At 44.8% G+C, this 19,520-nt stretch overlaps 1 protein-coding gene across 3 annotated transcripts in view; it reads right to left on the reverse strand.

The window, feature by feature from the left end:
* Ilrun (inflammation and lipid regulator with UBA-like and NBR1-like domains) overlaps positions 1–19,245 on the reverse strand; it is a 77,679-nt gene extending 58,434 nt beyond the window's left edge. The window contains exon 1 of one of the 3 annotated variants that reach the window (XM_028888449.2): positions 18,931–19,241. In XM_028888449.2, coding sequence (XP_028744282.1) covers positions 18,931–19,088 — 158 coding nt within the window. In that variant the 5' untranslated portion in view covers positions 19,089–19,241. Of the gene's footprint in view, positions 1–18,930 lie in introns of all 3 variants that reach the window. The other 2 variants (XM_028888450.2, XM_028888452.2) reach the window with 2 other exon arrangements.
* Positions 19,246–19,520: the final 275 nt, after the last annotated feature.

The raw sequence follows: 19,520 nt of genomic DNA on the forward strand, positions 1-19,520 counted from the left end.
AAAAAACCAAAACAAACAAAAAGAGTTATGGTATGATTAACTTCTGCAATTAAGCAGAGTTTCAAACTGACCTGATCCCAAGCCTGTCAAAGAGCTGTTTTCTAAATAAAAAATTAAAAAAAAAATTAAACCCAAAATCTCTTTAAGTTGCCAAAAATATCTGAACACACATTCTATCCTATAATCTAGCTCCTATTGCTGTACAAATAGGAAATATGATAAAGGAAGATTTTATGGTCTTAGCTGAGAAATACCATACACCTTTTACACAAAGTCTGATTACAATGTTTCTCTCCTGTCTAAGATTTCCTGCCTCTGAGGTCCCTAGACACTGCTACCTACAGGCACCAGCCTCAAAGTGGCTTCGGTTTCATTTCCCTTAAGGAACATGCTGGCCATACCACCTTTGGAGATGACAAGAAAGCAAGCCTTGCCACATATGTCCTGAGTATACACTACCAGGCACACTTAAGAGAACATTTACAGCTGGGGTAACTAATGCTGCCACCCCTAACTATAAAATTACTTCATTGTTACTTCACAACCATAATTTTGCTACTGTTATGAGTCATAATGTAAATATCTGATATGCAGGCTATCCGGTACATAACACTTGAGGAGGTCACGACCCACTGCTAGAGTGACAACAGCGACCCAGTGTTACCAACCACCAACAAATCATGACCCAGGCACTCGACTCTGACCTCTTAACTCTGCAGCAATTGCAACTTCAAGTCCTAGTCTGATGATACATGACTGCTGTGTGATAGCTATGAAACAGGTACTTTTAAAAAGCTATATACAGGCTGGGAGTAGTAATACAGGATTTTAATCCTAGCACTCGGGAGGCACAGGCAGGGGGAGCTCTGTGAATTTGAACCCAGACTGGTTTTACATAGCAAGTTACAAATCAGCCAGGACTATACAAAAACTGTCTTAAAATACAAAAAATCAAAAACAAAAACAAACAAACAAAAAAGCTACACACAGGGCGGGATAGATACACCAGAAGTTAAGAGCACTTGTTGATCTTGCCAAAGATAGGTTCAATCCTATCACCCACAGGGTGTGGCTCACCACCATCTGTAGCTCCAGTCTCAAAGGCTCTAACACCCTCTTCTGGCTTCCTAGGGTACTGTATGTACATGATGCATAGACATAAACATACACGTCACCAGCACTCATGTGCACATGTCACCAAGCAGACACACACATACACATCAATAGAAAGCTACACAGTGGGATCAAGATGACTTAGCAGGTAGACACTTGTTGCCAAACGTGATGACCTGAGCAAATACATGAAACCCGGGGGTGAAAGGAGAGAAACAGGCTGTCCTCTGATTTCCACATGAGAGCCTTGGTACACATGTGTACACACAAATAAATAAACGCAATAAAGCAAACAAACAAAAAAACCCTTAAAACCTATATACTGAACCCAGAGAGAGGCACACTGGATAAAGTACACGCCACCAATCCCTTCAACCTGGATCCCACAGTGGAAGTAGAGAACCAACTCCTGGAAAGTTGTCCCTGATCACCACAAACACACTGTGGCATGCCCTCCACCAATAGTAGCATCTTTTCTCTAAAAATAAAGATTAGGGTTATTATTACCCCATTCTTAGCACCTCAAATGCAACGAAGAGCTGCTCCTACAAAGGCCTGCTATGTACACAGACCTAACACCTTCACACCCCAGGTAGCACACCCTTCAGATGACAAGCGGGGGGGGGGGGGGGGAATATTTGCATGCTTTTTTTTTTTTTTTTTCAAGATTTATTTATTATGTATACTGTGTTCTGCCTTCATGCATACCTACATACCAGAAGAGGGCACCAGATCTCATTACAGATGGTTGTGTGCTACCATATGGGTGCTGGGAATTGAACTCAGGACCCCTGGAAGAGCAGCCAGTGCTCTTAACCTCTGAGTCATCTCTCCAGCCCTGGTAGTATGTCTTTATCCCAGCACTTGGGAAGCAGAGGCATGCAGAGCAGATCTCTTGAGTTCAAGGCTAGCCTGGTCCACAAAGCCTTCCAAGACAGCCAGGGCTACAGAGAGAAAGAAACCCTGTCTCAAACACTCCCACCCCAAAAAAATACAAAAACAAAAAGAAACAAAAAATGTGCAACTTAAAGAAGATAGCACTAAAGAGATTACCCAGACAACAAGAACAAAATAAATAATTTTATCAAGAAGTAAAAGTAGCCAGGCCAGGTGGCACAGGCCTGTAATACTCCTAGCACTTAGGAAATGGACCCAGGAAAGACAACCAAAGTTCAAGGCCAGCCTGATCTCCAATGCCAAGCAACTCAGGGCTACATTCTGAGAAACTGACTGAAACCATCTCCCTAACCCCACCTCCACAAAAACAAAACAAAACAAAACAACCCAAACAAACAAAACCCATCCTTTTCTAGGACAGAAGCTAGGTGACATGGCAGTACATGCCCACTAGCCCAGCATTGGGAGGCCTTGTGGCAGGAGGATCAGGAATTGAAGGTCAGCTTGGCTACAATGTAAGACTTGTCTCAAATAGGAAATTTGCCAAGGCTAAAAAGAGGGAGTGTCTATATACTGGCAGGGCCCACCACGCTGTGCACAATGACTGAAAACACGCTAAGGGGAACTGCAGTGCAGTCCAACTCCAGGACTCTAGAGTCAGAGCAGCTATCTCAAAGAAGAATCCAAACAATTACAATATATCAACAACCAGACCAGACCTTCAAAATCCAGAGAAAAACAGCGCCAGCCTTCAAATAGATGGCCCAGCCAAATGTCTTATCAATTATGGGTCAGAGTATGAAAAAAGTTCATTCAGAACGCCAAAGTCTCAAATATTTCCAATGCATTATCAAAAAGTCTAATTTTAAGGGGGTAGAGGATTTTCAAAGGCTCTAAATCACAGAAATGAAACACCAGGTTGAGAACCATGCAACAGGCCTACAGCTCAACTAGGAAAACCGGTATGGAACTAAGACTCTAGAATATTTTATTTTATTTTTTTAAAGACAGGGTCTCCCTACATGGCCCTGGCTGCCCTGGAACAAACTCTGTAGACAAGGCTGCCCTTGAACTCAGAGATCCATCTGCCTCTACCTCCCAAGTGCTGAAATTAAAGGAATATGCCACAATGTCTGGTATAGAAAACTTCTTAAATATTTTTTTTATTTTATGTATATGGATGTTTTCTCTCATGTATACCTGTGCACCACAAAGCCAGAAGAGAGCATCAGATACCCTGGAACTGGAATTATAGATGGTTGTGAGTCATGTAGGTGCTGGAAATCCAATCTGGGTCTTCTGCAAGAATAGCCAATGCTCTTAACCACTGAACAATCTCTCCAATTCCTTAGAATACTACTTTTTTTTAAGAGGAAAAAAAAGTGCTGTCAGAACACTTGAGCATCTAATAATACTGAAAAGAAATTACACACCTGGAAGAAATGAGAATAATTTAATTTGAAAACAAAAATTAAAAAAAAATTCAACAAAAACACCTAGAAGACCAAGCAATCAAAGACTGGAAAACCACCATCTCCAGGAAGGACAGCAAAAGACTGTGCAGAAAAGCCAGTGCTGGGGGCAGCAGCTCGCTCACCCCTGCAATCTCAGCTCCAGAGGGATGAAGCAGCAGGACTAACAAATTGAAGGCCAGCCCTTTCTTGGAAATGGGGGTGGGGCATGTGTGCATGGTTAATGAAAGGATTTAGGGATATAGCATTCACCAGGCCCTAGAAGAAAAGTAATCCCAATACACTAATGGCTCAAGAATCAACACGCAGTTAAATGGCTGTTAACACACACTAAAGCCAGGCTACCCAGACATCCAAGTCTGTCATCACAGCACTCCAGGCAAGAAGACTGAGCAAGGTCAAGGCCAGCCTAATCTACACAGGGAGACCCTCTCAAAACACACAAGCTAACACTTCTCTAGCACAGCTTTTTCAAAGTTCTTTTTTGGGAACAGAAGGGACTAGAGGTTTCCCTATGTCAACCAGGACAATCTGGAATACCTCAATTAACCTAACCTAGAAATCCCTCCCAGGTGTGCCTGTATGATCATCTCTTAGGTGATTTTATATCCTGTCAAATGAACAATATCAACCATCTCACTGCTTAATCACTAAAAGTCACATCACATTGACTTGCCAGGTTTCTAAATACATACCAGGTATTATAAAAGCCTAATTTGGGGCTGCAGCTCACTTGAGTTCTTGCCTAGCATGCACAAAACCCTGGGTGCCATCCCCACCAATACATAAACCCCCGTGTGTTGGTGCATGATTGGAATCCCAGGCAGGGGGGTCAGAAGCTTCAAGGCATTCTTGGTTAGAGTTAGTTCAAGGCCAGCTTGGGGTATGTGGGTATTTGTTTATATAACTCTTAGGTGAGGATGGACATAGGGTTTAAGCATGAAAGGAAAAGCAAAGAATCAAAAAAAGACTAGATTTGTTTCCCAGCACTGAACCAAAAGAGGGCAAGGAAGGGAACAGGTGGATTATACATCATTAAAGAAAAATCCACACAGAGGGCTACGTAAGTAAAGGCAAAAGTGTCATAAACAAAGCTAAAAGACACACTCAACAGAAGGAAAAACTTCTAATACTGACAACTTTTAATGTCAATTTCATGGGACTTGAACCCAGGCCTCGTTTGTGCATGTTGAGACTATTCTAATAATGAATTACAAATCCAGTGCTAACAGAGTTTCCAGAATTATCTTGATGAGGATTATAAAAGTTCCCAACAAGAAATAAGTATCCGAGTGTGCTAGGCCAACTAGCCTGAGCTGATCACTACACAGTACAAACCCATGGAATGTCACACCATGCCCTAGAAACACAAGTTAACTACTGTATCTATTGAAATGGATAAATTAAAGGATGGGAGTGTAGCTCAGTGGTACAGCATTTACCTAACATGGTCCTGGCTTAGCCTTTCCAGCTCCCATAAATAAACATTTCGTTTTTTCGATTTTGATGCTAGAAACTGATTTGAGGGATACAAGATACAGCTATTTTCCTTACTATGCAAACACCTCACATAAATCAAGGGAGAATATAACTACCTCACACAAGTCACAGAAAATACAAACGACCAATGAAAACAAAAAGATGTACAATCTCTCAGATCAAGCAGCTCAGATACTTATAACTCCAGCCATAGCCAGGGCTTCTGAGGCTTTGTGGCCTCCTCTGACACTCTGGGATACATTCATACATTCATGTGCGCACGCACACACGCACACACGTGCACACGTGCACACACACACACACACACACCATACACACAAAAAATACATTTTTAAAAAAATAAAAGAACACATGGTTACACAGACAGACACACAAACAAAACATATACATTAAACCGAATAACATTGAAAAACAAATAATAGCAGGGCAATGGTGGTGCATGCCTTTAATCCCAGCACTCAGGAGGCAGAGGCAGGCGGATCTCTGTGAGTTCGAGGCCAGCCTGGTCTACAGAATGAGATCCAGGACAAGTACCAAAATACAAAGAGAAACCCTGTCTCAAAAACAAACAAAACAAACAAACAAACAAAAAAAAAAAAAAAAAAAGGAAAAACAAGTAATAGAACAACAAAAAGTTCTGGTGGTTAAAAAAAAAAAAAAAAAAGGAAATTCTTAATGATTTTGAAATCCAGGTGGCCAGTACATAAACAGGGTTCATTATGTATTTTTCCTGAGCATATAACAAAGTGAACTACATGTGATAGAACACACTGGAGGCAGCAGAGGACAAGAGGAACAGGAGCTCCAAGCCAGCCCCAGGCTACATAAGACTGACTCAAAAGGGGTGTTGGGAAGGGGGGAATGAAAGAGTAAAGAAAACAAATAGCCACCCTGCCTATAAGCAAAGCACTGATCCACACCAGCAATCAAGGAAATGCAAAAACAGTTAACACCTTTTACCTGACAGATACACCTGCAAAGGTGAAAGCTTAACACTTCACAGAAAGCAGGCTCTCTACTGCCTCATTATCAAGATGAATTGCAACATCCTTCAAAGAGGTAATCTGGAACATTCTTGAGATCTTCTAAAATAATGAGCCAGATATGGTGGCACACATCTGTAATCCCAGGGCTGTAAACTGAGGCAGTATGATCAGCAGTAGTTCAAGGCCAGTCTTGGATACATGAAAACTTGGCCATGCTACACAAATGGAGGGATCTGATGTGGCTATACACATCTGTAGCCCCAGCACTGAGGAAGCAACTATGGGCAGAATATTGCCGATTCCAGGCCAGCCTCCACACAGTGAGTCTGCACAGTGCCACTATGAGTTCTAGGCCAGCCAGGAATACAGGGAGAATCTCAAAGCAAGTGTCTATGGGGAAGGGGTGCCTATCTTTTCTGTCCTAAACAAATGAACTTGTTGTCAGTCATAAATTACATTAAGAGAGAGAGATTAGGCAAGTTGGCATACTTTATAATAGTTAAAAACTAAAAAATTCTTCTGGGTTGTAGTTGTGCACACCTTTAATCCCAGCACTCAGAAGGCAGAGGCAGGTGGATCTCTGAGTTTGAGGACAGCCTGGTCTACAGAGTAAGTTCCAGGACAGCTAGGGCTACACAGAGAAACAGTCAAAAACAAAAACAAAAACAAAACAAAACAAAACAAAAAAAAATCTATTTTATTTTCTGTGTGTATGAGTGTGTTTAGCCTGAATGTGTATGTCTGGTGCTCTGGGAGGCCAGAAGAGGGTACTGGATCCCCTGAGACTGGGGTTACAGATGGCTGTGAGTTGCTGTGGGTCCTGGGAACTGAACCCAGGTTCTCTGTAAAAAGAGTCAGTGCTTTTAACCGCCGAGTCATCTCCAATCTCCCATCTGTGCAGAGTTTACAATATACTTTAACATCTGTTTCTCACCATGTCAGTGATCTAGAATCGAGGATGGATGAGGCTGTCCATAGTGGTAGAAGTACTGTGCCACTTTCTATAAGAACTTGAGGGGCCTGGTGGCGCAGGCCTTTAAGTCCCAGTACTTGGGACTATCTCTGTGAGTTCGAGGACAGCCTGGTCTACAGGGCAAGATCCAGGACAGGCACCAAAACTACACAAAGAAACCTGTCTCAAAAAAAGAGCTTGAGCCCTAACCAGCCCCAAGATACTGAGGGACGATTGGATTTCATTCTTGGTGCTTTTGTAATGAATTGTTTAAACAGCCATTTATGGAATTTTTTAGGGTTTTTTTGTTGTTGTTTGTTTGTTTGGTTGGTTGGTTTTTCGAGACAGGGTTTCTCTATGTAGCTTTGCGCCTGTCCTGGAACTCACTTGGTAGCCCAGGCTGGCCTCGAACTCACAGAGATCCGCCTGGCTCTGCCTCCCGAGTGCTGAGATTAAAGGCTTGCGCCACCACCACCGGGCTTGTTGTTTTTGAGACAGGGTTTCTCTGTAGCCCTGGCTGTCCTGGAACTCACTCTGTAGACCAGACTGGCCTCGAACCTGGAGATCTGAACTGCTTTTATCTCTAGAGTGCTGGGACTAACAGTGTGCATAAATCTGGCAGGTCGGTGGTGATGAAGGCCTTTAATCCCAGCACTTGGGAGGCAGAGGACAGGCTCCAAAGCTACACAGAGAAACCCTGTGTTGAAAAAAACCAAAAAAAAAAGAAAAAAAAGCTACGGGCAACAACCATCCCCCAAATAGTTAAAAGTGTAATAAACACAACAATTTAAAGACCCCGCGGCTGTCTTATTTTGGAAGATGCTTGCTAGCTGGAGTTTAAAGATTTTAGAGAAAAAGCGTGTATTGATGTTTCCATTGAAAAAGACAAATGTTGAGGCAACTTGAAGATTCAGAAGTGTGAGTCTATGTATACCCATCCGCACCTAAATCTTCCCAGCACCAACAATGTAGGCATAAGAGGACTAGCCTGGGCACACAGTTTTACTCCAAATCCTGCTAACAGATTGAAGGTCTATGATGTAAGTTCAAAAGGAAATCAGGAAAAAAAAAAACTTCCTGAATACGAGAGATGACGCAGCAGTTAAGAGCACTGGCTGCTCTTGCAGAGAACCTGGGTTCAGTTCTAACATCCATGTAGTATAGCTCAACTGCCTATAGCTCCAGTTTCAGAAGATCTGATGACCTCTTCTGGCCTCCATGAGTACCAGGCACACACATGGTACACATACCATGCAGGCAAAACACTCATACATAAAATATAATAATATAAATAAATTAATTTAAAAAACACTAAGATGTTTCCACAAATGGAAAAAAAGAAAAATTTAAAAAACTTCAAAAAAAGAGGCTTTGGCTGGCTCAGCTGGTAGAATTCCTGCCTAGAAACCCCAGCAACACACAAACTGGACACGGGGATGAACATCTGTGATCCCAGCACGGGGGACATGGAGACCAGAGCACCAGGAAGTTTGAGGTTAGTATGGGTTGTGAAAGATAATGAAAACAAACAAACAAACAAACAAACAAACAACCCAAGAACCAGCTGTGGCGGCTCACACCTGTAATTCCTAAACTCCAGAGGAAGGTCGGTCACCTGAGGTGAGGGCCAGTCTGGCCTACAGAATGAGACCCAACCAGAGGGTACTTTAGAAGTCAGTCTTCTGCTGGCCAATCATTAGAGTGGATGGTCTGTAGGAGTCCATGAGTTGATGACCACAGAAGAGTAATTCACATGTGAACGCTCAGCACACCTCCCACGTATTACAATCACAGGCATGTGCCATCAAACCTGGCCTTTTTATGTGTAGGTAGGGCACACCTATAAAGCAGCAATAGGAAGACGGAGGCAGAAAGGTTCCATGTCACTAAAAGATAGGGCTATAACTGAGCTCTGGTCTAAATGCAGGAGGTCCTGTGTTCAATTCTAAGGAATAAAAAGAGAAAAAAAGAAAAAGTGGGTCCTGCCAGTTAGCTCAGCAGATAAATGCATGCTTCAAAAACCCGATAACTAGCCAGGTGGTGGTGGTGACGGCGGCGGCCGCCTTTAATCCCAGCACTCAAGAGGCAGAAGCAGGTGGATCTCTGTGAGTTCGAGGTCAGCCTGGTCTACAGAGTGAGATCCAGGACAGACACAAAGCTACACAGAGAAACCCTGTCTTGAAAAAAAACAAAAAATAAATAAATAAATAATAAAAAAATTAAGCCTTTCCACTTGCTGAGGCAGGGGATCAAGTGTTCGAGGCCATCGTGAGATGAGGTCTATAACAGTAAACATTTTCTCCCATTTCCTCTCATGTCTAAAACATTGCAGAAGATGCTCAGGAGCACACAAGCCCTTAGGGACATTGTCCCTGAGTAAGTTTGTGTGCATGCTGATGTTATATAGATGTAAGAGTTCAAAGGAGAGTTTTCTAAGAATGGCGCTAAGTGTGACAATTCCAGAAAACCCTGTGATTTCCTAAGCCAGAAAGAAAGGAGAGCACATTCTAAGGAGAAGAAAGTAGCTTACCCTTGGAAAAGCAAAGCTGGGTGTGAGAAGTGAGCACAAATAAGTGAAAAGGCCTCCACCAAAGACGACACACAGAGGATGGGGAAACGTGTCTACCACCCAGAACATATAAAGACCTCTCACAACTTCACAGACAACCTATAAACCCAACTGAAAAGGGTCAGAGGACTAGAAGAGAGATTTGCGCAGAGAAAAGGTATGAATGGTCAACAAACATAAAAGATGCGCTATTGGAACCAGGAGAGCGGGAGTCCAAACCATGGGGAGGTGCTGGGGGAGATGGCTCAGCAGACAGAGGTGCTCACTGTAAAGGCCTACTGACCTAGTTCATCCAACGTCATCCTGACTTCTACACACCCACATCCGCCACACAATGAAACTCCGAAAAGTCATGGAGTATTATTTAACATTCACTAGGATGATTTTTTGTTGTTGTTTTTAAAGAAGTAGCTGTACTCAGGAGGCAGAGGCAGGTGGATCTCTGTGAGTCTGAGACCAGAGTGAGTTCCACAACAGCCAGAGCTGTTACACAGAGTAACCCTGTCTCAAAAAAACAAGAACAAAACAAAACAGGTTTTGGTGAAGATGTGGAGAAACTAGGACAGGCTCTCATTCATCTCTTGCAGAAATGTAAAATCAGTCACTGAAAAGTATTAGCAGTTCTTCAAAGACTGCAGGACCTAGCCATCCCACAGGACGCTTTCTACACAAGTGAAAACAGTGCTCAAACACAGTTCCACACTCAGAACAGCGCACACAGCAGCCAGGAACAGCAGCCCCGAGATTTCCTGCAGCAGGTGAGAGATGCACACACTGTGCTATGCACATACAGTGGAATATTACTCAGCCACAAAACGGAACCAGGTACTCACATAACATGGCTGCCCTGAAAACAACGTGCTAAATCAAAGAGCTAGACACAGGGCTGGGATGAGCTCAGAGACTCAGGCTAACTTAGCATGTGTGAAGCTCTGGAGGAAAGGAAAGGGGAAGGAAAAGAGAAAGACGGGACAAGCAGAGATGGGAGAAAGGAAGAAAGAAGCCAGACACAAAAGGTCAAATATTTTATCATTCTATTTATAGCCTAGTTCCATCTGAGGTAACAGAACTGAGGGCAGTTGCCAATGATGGTGGTGGGGGCCTGGACAGGAGGGGTGGGGGCAATTACATAAAGACTGCAGCGGCCTCTGGGGTAACTGCTGCAAAGCCCTGTGAGCACACTGGGGTGATTTCACCAGGCCTGCTGGCTCACACCTGTGACCTCAGCGAGCTAAGAGGTAGAGAGAGGCAGGAGGGGCCAGGTGAGCCTCAGGCCAGCTGGGGTCACACAGCAGGATCGCCTCAAAACAAGACAGTTAATTTTGTGACAGCAATTTCTCTCTCTCTTTTTTTTTTTTTTTTCCTGGAGCTGAGGACCAAACCCAGGGCCTTACACTTGCTAGGCAAGCGCTCTACCACTGAGCTAAATCCCCAACCCCAATTTTTCTCATTCTTAACACCACCACCACACCAATATTCTATACCAAAAACAATCAACTCCACACTTGTCACTCATGATCTCATCATCCCTATCCAAATAAAACTCCACAATAGACACAAATCTTTGCACAACCTGAACTGTACTCTGAGACTTTACTGGTAACTTAAGTGTAGACACAAGAATCTTCCTGGGTATCACGCAACCTTCCTTCATGGCTTCAGGTTCAGAATTTACTATCAGAGAGCAAATCATAAAATCTAACAGGAGCAACCGTCTCCTCCTTTTCTTTTACACTGGTGCTAGCACCCACCCAAAACACACTTGTTTGTGACTGGGGCTGGAGAGACAGCTCAGTGGTTAAATAAAGAACTTACTTCTCTTTCAGAGGACCCAAGTTCAGCCCCCAGCACCCACAATGGATGACTCACAACTGCCTATAACTCTAGATCCAGGAATCTAATGCCTCTGGCCTCCATGGGCACCTGCACTCACGTGTACATACGACAGCATAGATACACAAACACGCACATAATTTAAAATAATAAAAGCACTTAAAAATACTTCTTGGTAGTTAGTTTTTGCTATTGCACAGTAGATGAACTTTGGGTTGGTGGTGGGTGGGAGGTGATAAAGAAACTACTCCTGGGACTGAAAAGATGGCTCAGTGGGTAATGCATTTGTGATTAAACCTGATGACCCGAGTTCAAGACCAAGTCCTACACTGCAGGAGTGAACCTAATTCCCACAAGTTGTCTCTGGTCTCCACTATCGATTTGGAATGCACACTTCCTCCTCCCCACAAAAATTAATAAAAAAGAAAAAATAATAAAAAAAAAGAAAGAAATACGCCTATGCCCACACTGACTGTAATGTTAATCCTTCCTTACCTGTGACTGGAAATGCAAGCCCTGTGGTAACAGCACAGTGTAAACATTTTCAGAAAGACAGCAATGTACTTTTTCTGTTCTTTTAAACCAAGATGACACTCATGGAGCAAAAACAGAAGGATCAAGTTCAAGGCCAACCTGAGCTATTTAGCAATAACTCAAAAGAAAAGGGAAAAGGTCGGGAGGCCTTGCCACTGCCCCAGGGTTTGGTTCCCAGCACTCATATCAGTCAGTTCACAGCCACCTGCAATGACAGTTTCCGGAGACCCAGACACTTCTGTCCTTCCAGGGCAGGTTAGAGCACACAAGAACCCACACAAACAATTTTTTAAAAAAGAAAACCTTACAGAAAAAGAAAAAGAAAAAGAAAAAGAAAAAGAAAAAGAAAGAAAGAAAGAGAGAAAGAAAGAAAGAAAGAAAGAAAGAAAGAAAGAAAGAAAGAAAGAAAGAAAGAAAGAAAGAAAGAAAGAAAGAAAAAGAAAGAAACCCCTAATCCAGGCAGTGGTAGCATACACCTTTACTTCCAGCACTCAGGAGGCAGAGGCAGGTGGATCTCTGAGTTCAAGGCCATCCTAGTCTATAGAGCCACTTCCAGGACAGCCAGAGCTACTCAGAGAAACCCTGTCTCAGACAAACCAAAACCAAACAAGCAAAAACCCTAAAATGAACATGTTCTATTTATAAGCTATAAGGTTCTGTTATATCAAGAGTCCCACATTCTATGTGCTACTTAAGAAGGAACGTAACAGAAAACCTAGAGTAAGAACTCTCCACAGTGGAGAATAACCTCAGGCAACCAGCTGGCCCTGGCCCTCTCAGGTTCTTTTCTCATGTTAGTGTTTAGCACACTTTTTTCTCTTGGTGCTGGGAGTTAAACTCAGGACCTCACAAATGTTAAGTACACACTATCAGTGAATGACTCCCTCACCCCAACATGCATTTTTTTTTGGGGGGGGGGGTTTGAAGCAAGTCTCAAACAGCTGAGGATGACCTTCATCTCCAGGGATTTCAGGTATGCCCCACTAAGCCTGACTCACACATACTTTTAAAGACGACTACTGAAATATCAAGTTTTATCTTTAAACCAGAGACTAGATGAGAACTCATGGGTCATCATACAAGTCAATGTTGGGATAATCTTTTGGAACACTGTGTGAACAAAGATGTGCCTATGTCCTTCCTCGCTTGCCTGAGGCACCTTCTGATTGGTTTAATAAAGAGTTGAATGGCCAACAGCTAGGCAAGAGAGGATAGGCAGAACTTCCAGGCAGAGACAGGAACTCTGGAAAAGAATCTGAAGCAAATAGACTTGGAAAAAGTCAGATATCCGGTACTGAGAAGTAATGAGCCATGTGGCAGAACATAGATTAATATAAATGTGTTTAAGTTACAAGAGCTAGTTAAAAACAAGCCTAAGCTAAGGCCAAGCTTTCATAATTAATAATAAGTCTCCGTGTCATTATTTGGGAGGTGGTATTCCAAGGAAAGTCCAACTACAGATAAAATTGGTTTTCACACCAGATTTCAGCTCCATTACTCTGGTTCCACCTTCACTGAACAGGGAGCTTCCGACAATGCTTATACAGGAGAGCATTACTGCACAAGAATGCTTCCCTTAGCCAGGCAGTGGCAGCCCACTCCTTTGACCAGCCTGGTCTACAGAGCGAGTTCCAGGGCAACCAGAAACCCTGTCTTGAAAAACGAAAACAAAAAAGAATGCTTTCCTCAGCTTCTTCTAAAAAACATCTGTTCCAAACCATTACTATTGGCCAGCATCCACAAAATCTTAGCAAGGTATATACTAGGTGTGGCGCTGTTCACCTATAATCCCAGCACTCCAGTAGAGGCAGGACAATCAAAAGTTCAAGGTCATCCTAAACTGCACAACAAACTCAAGACCAGCCTAGTGTACAGGAAACCCTTTCTCAGACATTAGAAAAATACCTGCTTATACCCATGGTAGATGCAGCCAATGAGCCAAAAAATAACCCACTGCTCCATGAAGACCCTAGTGACAGCCTATAAGGTTTTAACACCTAAACTGCACAGCATGAACCTAAGAATGGCCAACATCGGGGGCTGGAGAGATGGCTTGGTGGTTAAGAGCACCGGCTGCTCTTCCGGAGGTCCTGAGCTCAATTCCCAGCAACCACATGGTGCCTCACAAATATCTATAGTGGGATCTGATGTCATCTTCTGATATAAAGTTGTACATGCAGATAAAGCACTCATATACATAAAGTAAATTAATTTTAAAAAATAGCCAACACTATCCTCCAACAGGGAAAAACTACAGCCACACTCACATATCAGCCCAAGGCTAACTCCTAGCTTAAGGTCCTCTAAAATAAAGTGCTGCCAAGAGTGATGGGGCACACCTTTGATTCCAGCACTTGGGAGGTAGAGGCAGGTGGATTTCTGTGAGTTAGAGGCCAGCCTGGTCTACAGAGTGAGTTCCAGGACAGCCACCAAAGCTACACAGAGAAACCTTGACTCGAAAATTTTAAAAAAAAGATGGTAAATTTCATTGAGTGTATGCTGTGGAATGTCGTTCTGTATGCTGTGAATATGTGTTGCTGATTGGTGGATAAATAAAACAGACTGGCCAGTAGCCAGGCAGGAAGTAGAGACAGGGTAAGCAAACAAGGAGAATTCTGGGAACAGGAAGGCTGAGTCAGGAGATGCCAGCCCACATCCAGGGAGCAGCATGTAATGGCACACAGGTAAAGCCACGGAACACATATAGATGAACAGAAATGGGCTGAGTTTAAGTGTAAGAGCTAGTCAGTATTAAGCCTGAGCTAATGGCGAAGCAGTTAGTATGTTCATTTGGGTTTGAGCGGCTGTGGGACTAGGAAAACTCCAACTACAAGTGTATCTTTTTTTTTTTTAATATTTTAATACAGGACAACGATTCATTCAGCCCAAACTGACGTAAAATTGGTAAGCATCCTCAATCTTCCATGTGATGGATTATAGGCAACTGATCACCTACAAATTCTTTTATTTTTTATTTTATTTTATTTTATTTTATTTGAGACAGGGTCTTGTTATGTAGCCCTGGCTGTCCTGGAACTCCCCATATAGTCCAGGCTGGCCTGGAACTCACATAGATCCGCCTGCCTCTGCCTCTTAAGTGCTGGGATTACAGGTGTGTGCCCCTACCACCTGGCCAAATTCTTTATTCATAGCCCAGTAGCATGTCTGAAAAAGTTCCACTAATAGGAAATTTTACTAATCTACAAAACATTACATTTAGCTTTTTTGGTGCTGGAGATTCAATCTAGAATATCATGGATGGTTGGCAACTGCTCTAACCACTGAGCACATCCCAGCCTTCAGTTTGGCTTTTGGATACTGAGTTTACTCCCGCAGGACACAGTCACTGGTGGCCTTTGTGAAGAAGAAGTTCTACTGATCCCAGCACCATTTCTGGAAGCTAAAATAAGTACTAGAAAGATGCTCTGTAAAAACAATAATTAAAAAAATCATCTTTAAAAAAAAGCTCAGAGTGGTGGTGAACACCTTTAATTCCAGCACTGGGGCAGCAGAGGCAAAGGGAATCTTTGAGTTCCAGGCCGGCCAGGTCTACAAAATGAGACCCTGTCTCAAAAAAATAACCAGAACTTCTTGGACAGAGAGGGGACACACCTGAACCCCAGCACCTGGGAGGTAGAAGCAGGAAGACCAGGGGCTCTAGTCCAGCCTAAACTATGTAAGATCTTGTATGAACAAAAAAAGAGGAGGAGGTAGATGATAAATATGTAAGGGCCAAATGTTCCATTAGTTTGTTGATAGTAACAACAAAAATACTTAATTTTGAAAACAACAGTGTAATCTTTTCAGTTTGGGTTTCATTTTAGAAGACTCGGGATGTTCATTTTAAAATAAAGGTTCACTGCCACTGTATTGTTCTAGCTGCTTATTATCTAAGCTCTGCTTCATGCTACCTTCTGTCTGTATTTCAAATCTCACACGCTGATGTCATTTTGAAGACTTGAATGACACATTGTTTCTCACCTTCCATCTGCTCAGAGTTAAATGTTAAAGAATGTTGTATGGTATTTATTTAATAAAGTCTTTGAGACAGGTTTTCTCTGGGTAGCCCTGGCTGTCCAGGAACTGGCTCTGTAGACCAGGCTGGCCTTGACCTCAGAGATCTGCCTGTCTCTGCCCAAGTGCTAGGATTAAAGGTGTGCGCAACAACCCTGGCTCTGGCTACAGATCATAAGTACACAGTTTGGTGGTGTGGTCTTTGGCTTTGTCTTGTTTTTGTGGGGTTTTGTTTTGAGAACTTTAATTTTTTTTTAATTAAAAAATATGAGATGGGTGATGGTGGCACAAGCCTTTAATCCCAGCATTTGGGAGACAGAGGCAGGCGGATCTCTTGTAAGTTTGAGGCCAGCCTGGTCTACACAGAAAAATTCCAGGACAGGCAGAGCTACATATAGAGACCCTGTCTCAAAAACAAACAAAAACAAAAACTCACCTTTATTATTACTTTGTGTGAATACTGCATGCAGGTGTATTAAAGTCAGAGGTCAACTTTTGGGAGTCAGATTTTTTTTTTTGTTTTCCCCTCCCAAAACAAGGCTTTTCTCTGTGTAACAACCCTAGCTGTCCTGGAACTTACTCTGTAGACCAGGCTGGCCTCAAACTCACAGAGATCCACCTGCCTCTGCCTCCTAAGTGCTGGAACTAAAGGCGTGCACTACTACCACCTGGCTTGGGCAGTCAGGTTCTTACTTTTTCTTAGCCACCCACAGTGCCTCAGATGTTCCTCACTTTTCACAAACCCCAAAACAATCTTAGATAGCACATACCCCTCAAGCATATAAAATTAAGTTGGTTTTGTAATCAGAATAACTCCAGTAATAAACACTGACAGCAAAAAATAAAATAAAACAACGAACACTGGCAGCACTAAAAACTTAGCTGGGCATGATAGCCCACATCTGTAATCCGAACACTCAAGAGATCAATGCATGCTTGAGGCTAGCCTGGGATACAGTGGAGGCTCTGTCTCAAACAAACCAAAAACCAATGAGTGAACTAAAAACTTACTTCAGTACTTAAATGGTCAGTCAGGAGAAACTGGAGAGAAATAATGTTCTTTTCCTACCAAACTGGCAACAACATGCCAAGCTTCCTATTGTAAATAAGAGGGAAAAGCTGGGAGGTGGGAAGCAGGCAGGCAAAAGAACACAAGATAGAGCGCCTAGGAATGACACTAGAACAATAGCCCTTCTTTCTTTAGTCAATCACCTGTCACTCTGTTCCAGTCATAGGTCTGCAGTCTGAGACAGCATCTTGGTGTGTACCTCTTGGCTGGCCTGGAACTTGCTATGTAGACCACCAGGCTAGCTTCAACTCACAGATATCTGCCTGCTTCTGTCTCCAGAGTGCAGGGACTAAAGGCATGCGTCCACCAAACCCAGCAAGTTGGTGCCTAGAAAGTTAACTACAATCCTTGCATCGGATCACCTGGACCTCAGGTACAAGCGGAGGAGCTGGAGATAGCTTGGCAGCTAAGAAAGCACACTGCTCCTGCAGAGGGCCTGAGTTGAGTTCCCAGCATGCACTACTTAGCAGTTCACAACTCCCCAACTCCATCCAGCCCAAGTGGATCTGATGCCTCGAGCCTCCAAAAGAACCTGCACACACATGCACATACTAACTTGTAATTACAAAATAATAAACCTCTAAGGTTTTTGTTTTGTTTTTAAGATACAGCAGAAGTTACAAGCGCTTATTTAACTCTAAAGGCTGTATCCTGCATTCAATGCCTCCGAGTTTACCAAACTTTAAAAATTCAACCCCGCTCTTGCTGTTAACGACTGGCTTTTAAAGACCAATAACAAAAACGTACACTCCACCCATGGGTCTCATCCACAAATAAGCGTCATGGTGGGGGGGGGGCGGGGGGGAATAGGCACGGAGTGGGATAAAGACCTAAGCTTACAAAGTCTTTTCAGGCACTGCTTGAGGCATTTGGTGGACATGGAAATAAACGCGAGTTTGTTCGAGGGGTGCCAAGAGAAACAAAACTCCACAAGTCCGGGCACCAAACGCGGAACACGGGGCAAAGGGCATGCACCTCCTTGCTTTTCGCCCAAATCCCGATTCGTTGCTTCACCTGGAGCCTTTCAAAGGCAGTCTAATGGTCTCCGGTTCCTCCCTCCTCCTGAGCGAACTCAACAATCCCTACTACTTGGAGACCAGGGGAAAGTCGTGCTTACCAAAAACAAGCGCAGCTGTCAGAGCCGAGAAACACGTCGGTACCGTACCATAGTCGTTTGCCCCGCTTCAGTCTCCACAACTCAACTACGAGCCAAAACACTTGGTCCCCAGCCTAAGCTACCGTTCTCCATTTTTCCAGGGGTGTTCGGTCAGATAAGCCGGCCGGTCTCCACTCCCTCTACTCCGTGTATTCAGTAGGCTTGTCAAAGTTCCCAACGCCAACCAACCCCCTGCCAGGACTCCAGCGTCTTCACTACGTTCCCGCCCCCAAGATCGGCTCCTTTCCTTCACTTTCTGAGGACTTTTCCTAGATCTTGCCCCAGGTCTGACACTCCAGGTCCTCCATCAGATCTCACCTCTGCCTGGCACAACTCTTCCTTGTTCAAACGCAGCTGATTATCGTTTGGGTCGTTCCTCCCGCGCCCCCCCCCCTCCAAAAAAAGTTGTTTTTTTCCTTATCTCTACTCAGATGGAGACACACACACGATCTACTCTCAGCTCCGAGATCCCTCCCGTGCCCAGGCAGGGTTCGACCTCTGCACCTAACACACTCCCTCCGAGTTCCCTCACAGCCCTGCCATCCTCAGTTCCTTCACACCTATTTAAAAGAAAAATACTCCACAACGCTCATTTCCTGTGCCTTTTTTTTTTTTTTTACGTCCAGAACACACGCTGTTCGTCCCAGATCAACTGCCTTGGCTTCGATCCCACGACTTCTCCCCTCTTCCCACGTTCGTCGGGCTCGGACTCCCCCAGCCACCTCCCGGCCTGGGCCCGGCCCGGCCCTGCCCTGTCCCGCCAGCGGGCTCGGGTGTTCCTTCCCTCGGGGCCGCGGCCAGCAGGGCCGGCTGGCTCCGCGCGGGGCCGGCTCACCAGTTGGTCATGTCCAGGAAGAAGGCGCAGCCGGCCGGGTTGAGCTGGAAGCCGAGCAGCCGCTGGAACTCGGAGATGAGCACGTCCTTGTCGGTGGTGCCCAGGCAGCTGAACTTCTGCATGAGCTCGGGGTCCAGGTCCACGTCCATGCCCTCCATGGCGGGGGGCCCGGACGCCCAGCTTCCTTCGCCCTGGCCTGCTTCCCCACGGGCGGCCGCCGCGCCCGGGCCCGGGCCCCACGAAGGGCGGCCCGCTGCTGGCCGGCGCCGCGCGCGCTGCTCCGAGGCAGGCCCCAGGCCTCTCACCGCCTCATGGGCTGCGCGCGCCGCGCCGCGCCGCACCGCTCGCTCCCTCTCCGGCTAGCTTTCGGGCTCGCGCTCCCCCCCCTCCCACCCCCCCCAAGCGCCCGCCTCCGCCGCCGCCGCCGCTGCCGCCGCCGCTGTTTGCAGCCCAGCCGCCTCCGCCTCCTCACGCGCCGCGCCCAATGCGCACGCGCGGCGGGGGTGGGGGTGGGGTCACCTGAGCCCCGCCCCTTCCTCTCCCGGAGGCCCGCCCTTAGTGACGTCATAAGCCGGTGACGTCTCTCGCGT

This window comes from Peromyscus leucopus, chromosome 16_21 (genome assembly GCF_004664715.2).
Source record: "Peromyscus leucopus breed LL Stock chromosome 16_21, UCI_PerLeu_2.1, whole genome shotgun sequence".
Classification (NCBI taxonomy): Eukaryota; Metazoa; Chordata; class Mammalia; order Rodentia; family Cricetidae; genus Peromyscus; species Peromyscus leucopus.